General features: G+C 58.3%; 1 protein-coding gene across 1 annotated transcript in view; it reads right to left on the reverse strand.

Annotated features, from left to right (window-relative positions):
- Positions 1-2,671, reverse strand: part of ABCB8 (ATP binding cassette subfamily B member 8) — a 12,879-nt gene that overhangs the window by 8,372 nt on the left and 1,836 nt on the right. The window contains exons 3-4 of the mRNA XM_015420972.1: positions 1,852-1,937; positions 1,103-1,338 (exon numbers count right to left, since the gene is read on the reverse strand). Coding sequence (XP_015276458.1) covers positions 1,103-1,338; positions 1,852-1,937 — 322 coding nt within the window. The remainder of the gene's footprint in view (positions 1-1,102; positions 1,339-1,851; positions 1,938-2,671) is intronic.

Raw genomic sequence — 2,671 nt, forward strand, 5'->3', positions numbered from 1 at the left:
TGGGGGAGACGGAAGCAATCCGGTGGGGGGGGGGGAGAGAGAGAATCCAGCCGCACTGGAGCCTTTCGGCCTTGGGGCCTGGAAGCGGGTCTCTGTCCGAGGGGAGGATTCCAGAATAAATGGCTTCCCTGGTGCCCCCTTGCCCCCAGCAGCTGCCGAGTGCAATTGGGAGGCAGAGCCGGAAGAGCAGAGCTCTGGTGGGCGTGCCAGGGGGGAGAGGAGGGGCCCAGGAGCCCGGCTCCAACCGGGGAGTCCCCCTGACACACCCACACCCCCCACCGCCAGAGGGGGAGAAGGCACCAATGTTCCCTCTAAGCTGTGGACTCTTGTGAGCAAAGATTCTACTGGGTGAGCTGCTGGCATTAAAGAATGACAGGAGCACTCCGTCCATGAATGTTAGCTGCACAATGTGTCTTTTGTAGGACCGGCAAAAAGCATCCATACAAGACTTCATGCAAGGAGAAGCGGGCTTATAATTCTAGAAACTCCCGTTGGGGCTTGACTTTTAAAGCACTGATGTAAAATTGTCTGGTAGTTAACAATCTGTATGGACTGAATGTTACTGCTTATTGAATGTAATGAATATTTATACCTGACTAGGATGAAATAATGACACACGATGCACTTTACTAAATGATGACCATAAATAGAACACATTAGCTTGCTAAAAGGTTTTTGCAGTGCATATTTATTTGTTACTAGGCACTGGTACTTCTGGCCGCTGTGTGACACAGAAGAGTGTTGGACTGGATGGGCCTTTGGCCTGATCCAACATTGGCATCTCTTATGTTCTTATGTTCTTATTCAAGTTGTGAGCAAGCAATTTGGCTGCTGCATAAAGTAGTTTGCTAGTCTGGAGCCCTCCTTCCTGAGCTGAGACAAAAAAATGTGTGAGCTGGAGGCTAAAAAACTGAGCTAGCTCTGCTCACACTGGCTCAGCTTAGAGGGAACCCTGGAAGGCACCCGTGGCACTGCCCCACAGGGCCTCTGTCCGGGCCCAGAGAGGAACGCGCCCTCCTCCCCCACAACCTGTCTCCCCCTCCCACGGCTCCCGCCCCAGCCCCCTCCCAGCTCCAGCAGCTTCTCCGTGCAACGGCCTCACAGCAGCCCGGGACTTTGAGCCCGCAGGAAGAGTTGCCACTGCCCAGGGCTGGTGTACAGCAGCAGCCGCCGCCTCTCGAGGCAGGGGAGCGGAGCCCCACGTCGCAGGGAGAGCAGCCCAAGCCCGGCTTCCACTCACAGTTCAGCGCCAGGTTGGAGAGCCCCTGGAAGACCGCGATGCCCAGCCCCAGGTTCATGTTGAGGCGGCCGGAGCGATCCACCTCCGCCGAGTACAGCCTGGTCGGGGGGGGGGAGGGGAGAAAGGGGGAGAGCTGACCGGTGGCTGTGGCTGACCAGGGAGAACCGTGCACACATCACAGTGACCAGGAAAAGGATGGGGTAGCTGGCCGCAAGCCGGGCAAAGGCACAGCCGGAGGGGTGGATGGTGCACGAGGCAGACCGCCAACAACCCCGGGCGGGAGACGCCATGAGAGCAAAAGGGAGAACGTCTTGTGCCCAGAATTTGCTAGACCAGGTGACCCTGGACCAACGCTCCCTCTACGCTGTGGAGTCATGTGAGCAAAAATTCTACTTTGTGAGCTCCTGGTGTTGAAGTTGTGAGCCAGCCATTTGGCTATGGCATCAATCAGTTTGCTCTGGAGCCATCCTTCCTGAGCTAAGGCAAAAATGTGTGAGCTGGAGGCTAAAAAACTGGGAGCTAGCTCACACTCACTCAGCTTAGAGGGAGCACTGCCCTGGACATCCAGTCCAGCGAGGGAAGTGCTGAGAAACCCCCTCCGCGATACTCACTGCATCTCTCTGTCCTCCATGGCAAACGCTCGCACTGTCCGGACGTTGCCCAGGGCCTCATCCGCCACTGCCGTGGCCTTGGCCACCTGCACCCAGGGGAAGGAAGGGACCATCACAGCAGGGCCAGCAGAGGGCCTCAGGCCAGGGGTCAGCAGGGGGCTCGGACCACTCCCCACTCCCCCCCCACACACACACACCCGATGCCTGCCAGGACTCACGGCAGACACGGCCTCTGCTCAGCAGCACCCCCCTCAGCCACAGGCCACGCAGCAAGAAGCCAGCCGACAGAAGCCATCTTAAAAGAGGAGGAAAGGCAAGGGGGCCATGCCTGGCCAGGGGCGGGCGAGGGCTCACGGTGGGGGAACTGTGGCCCCACAAAGATCCCGGCTCTCTGCCGCGAGCTCAAGCTGGGCCTGGCACAACCCCCCCGTCCCCCAGCATAGCCCTCGGCCCAGAGCTCCAAGAGGGAGGGACTGGCTGCAACCTGGCTCTACCATCTCGTGGATCGGAAGTGGGATATAAATATTTTAAAATATAAAATCCAAGCGCAGTGGGCGGAGATACAGACGCCTCGTTCACCCAAAGGAATGGGCTGAGTTCGAGGACGTTTGCTATCGGCCGGAATTCTCGGAAACTCCAGGGCAGGCTGGAGAGGCACCCCGGGGTTTCGGTTTCCCTGCAGGACCGTGCGCTTCCCCCCAAGGGCACGCAGAGAAGACACACAAGTTGGTGCCTTGAAGAGTGATGCTTTCACATTGGAGCTTCCAGCCCTGGGGGGGGGGGGGGCTTGGGGGGACAACCTTTGTACACACTGTGATAT

The sequence above is a fragment of the Gekko japonicus genome, unplaced genomic scaffold, assembly GCF_001447785.1.
Source record: "Gekko japonicus isolate JY-2015 unplaced genomic scaffold, Gekko_japonicus_V1.1 scaffold3343, whole genome shotgun sequence".
NCBI lineage: Eukaryota > Metazoa > Chordata > Lepidosauria > Squamata > Gekkonidae > Gekko > Gekko japonicus.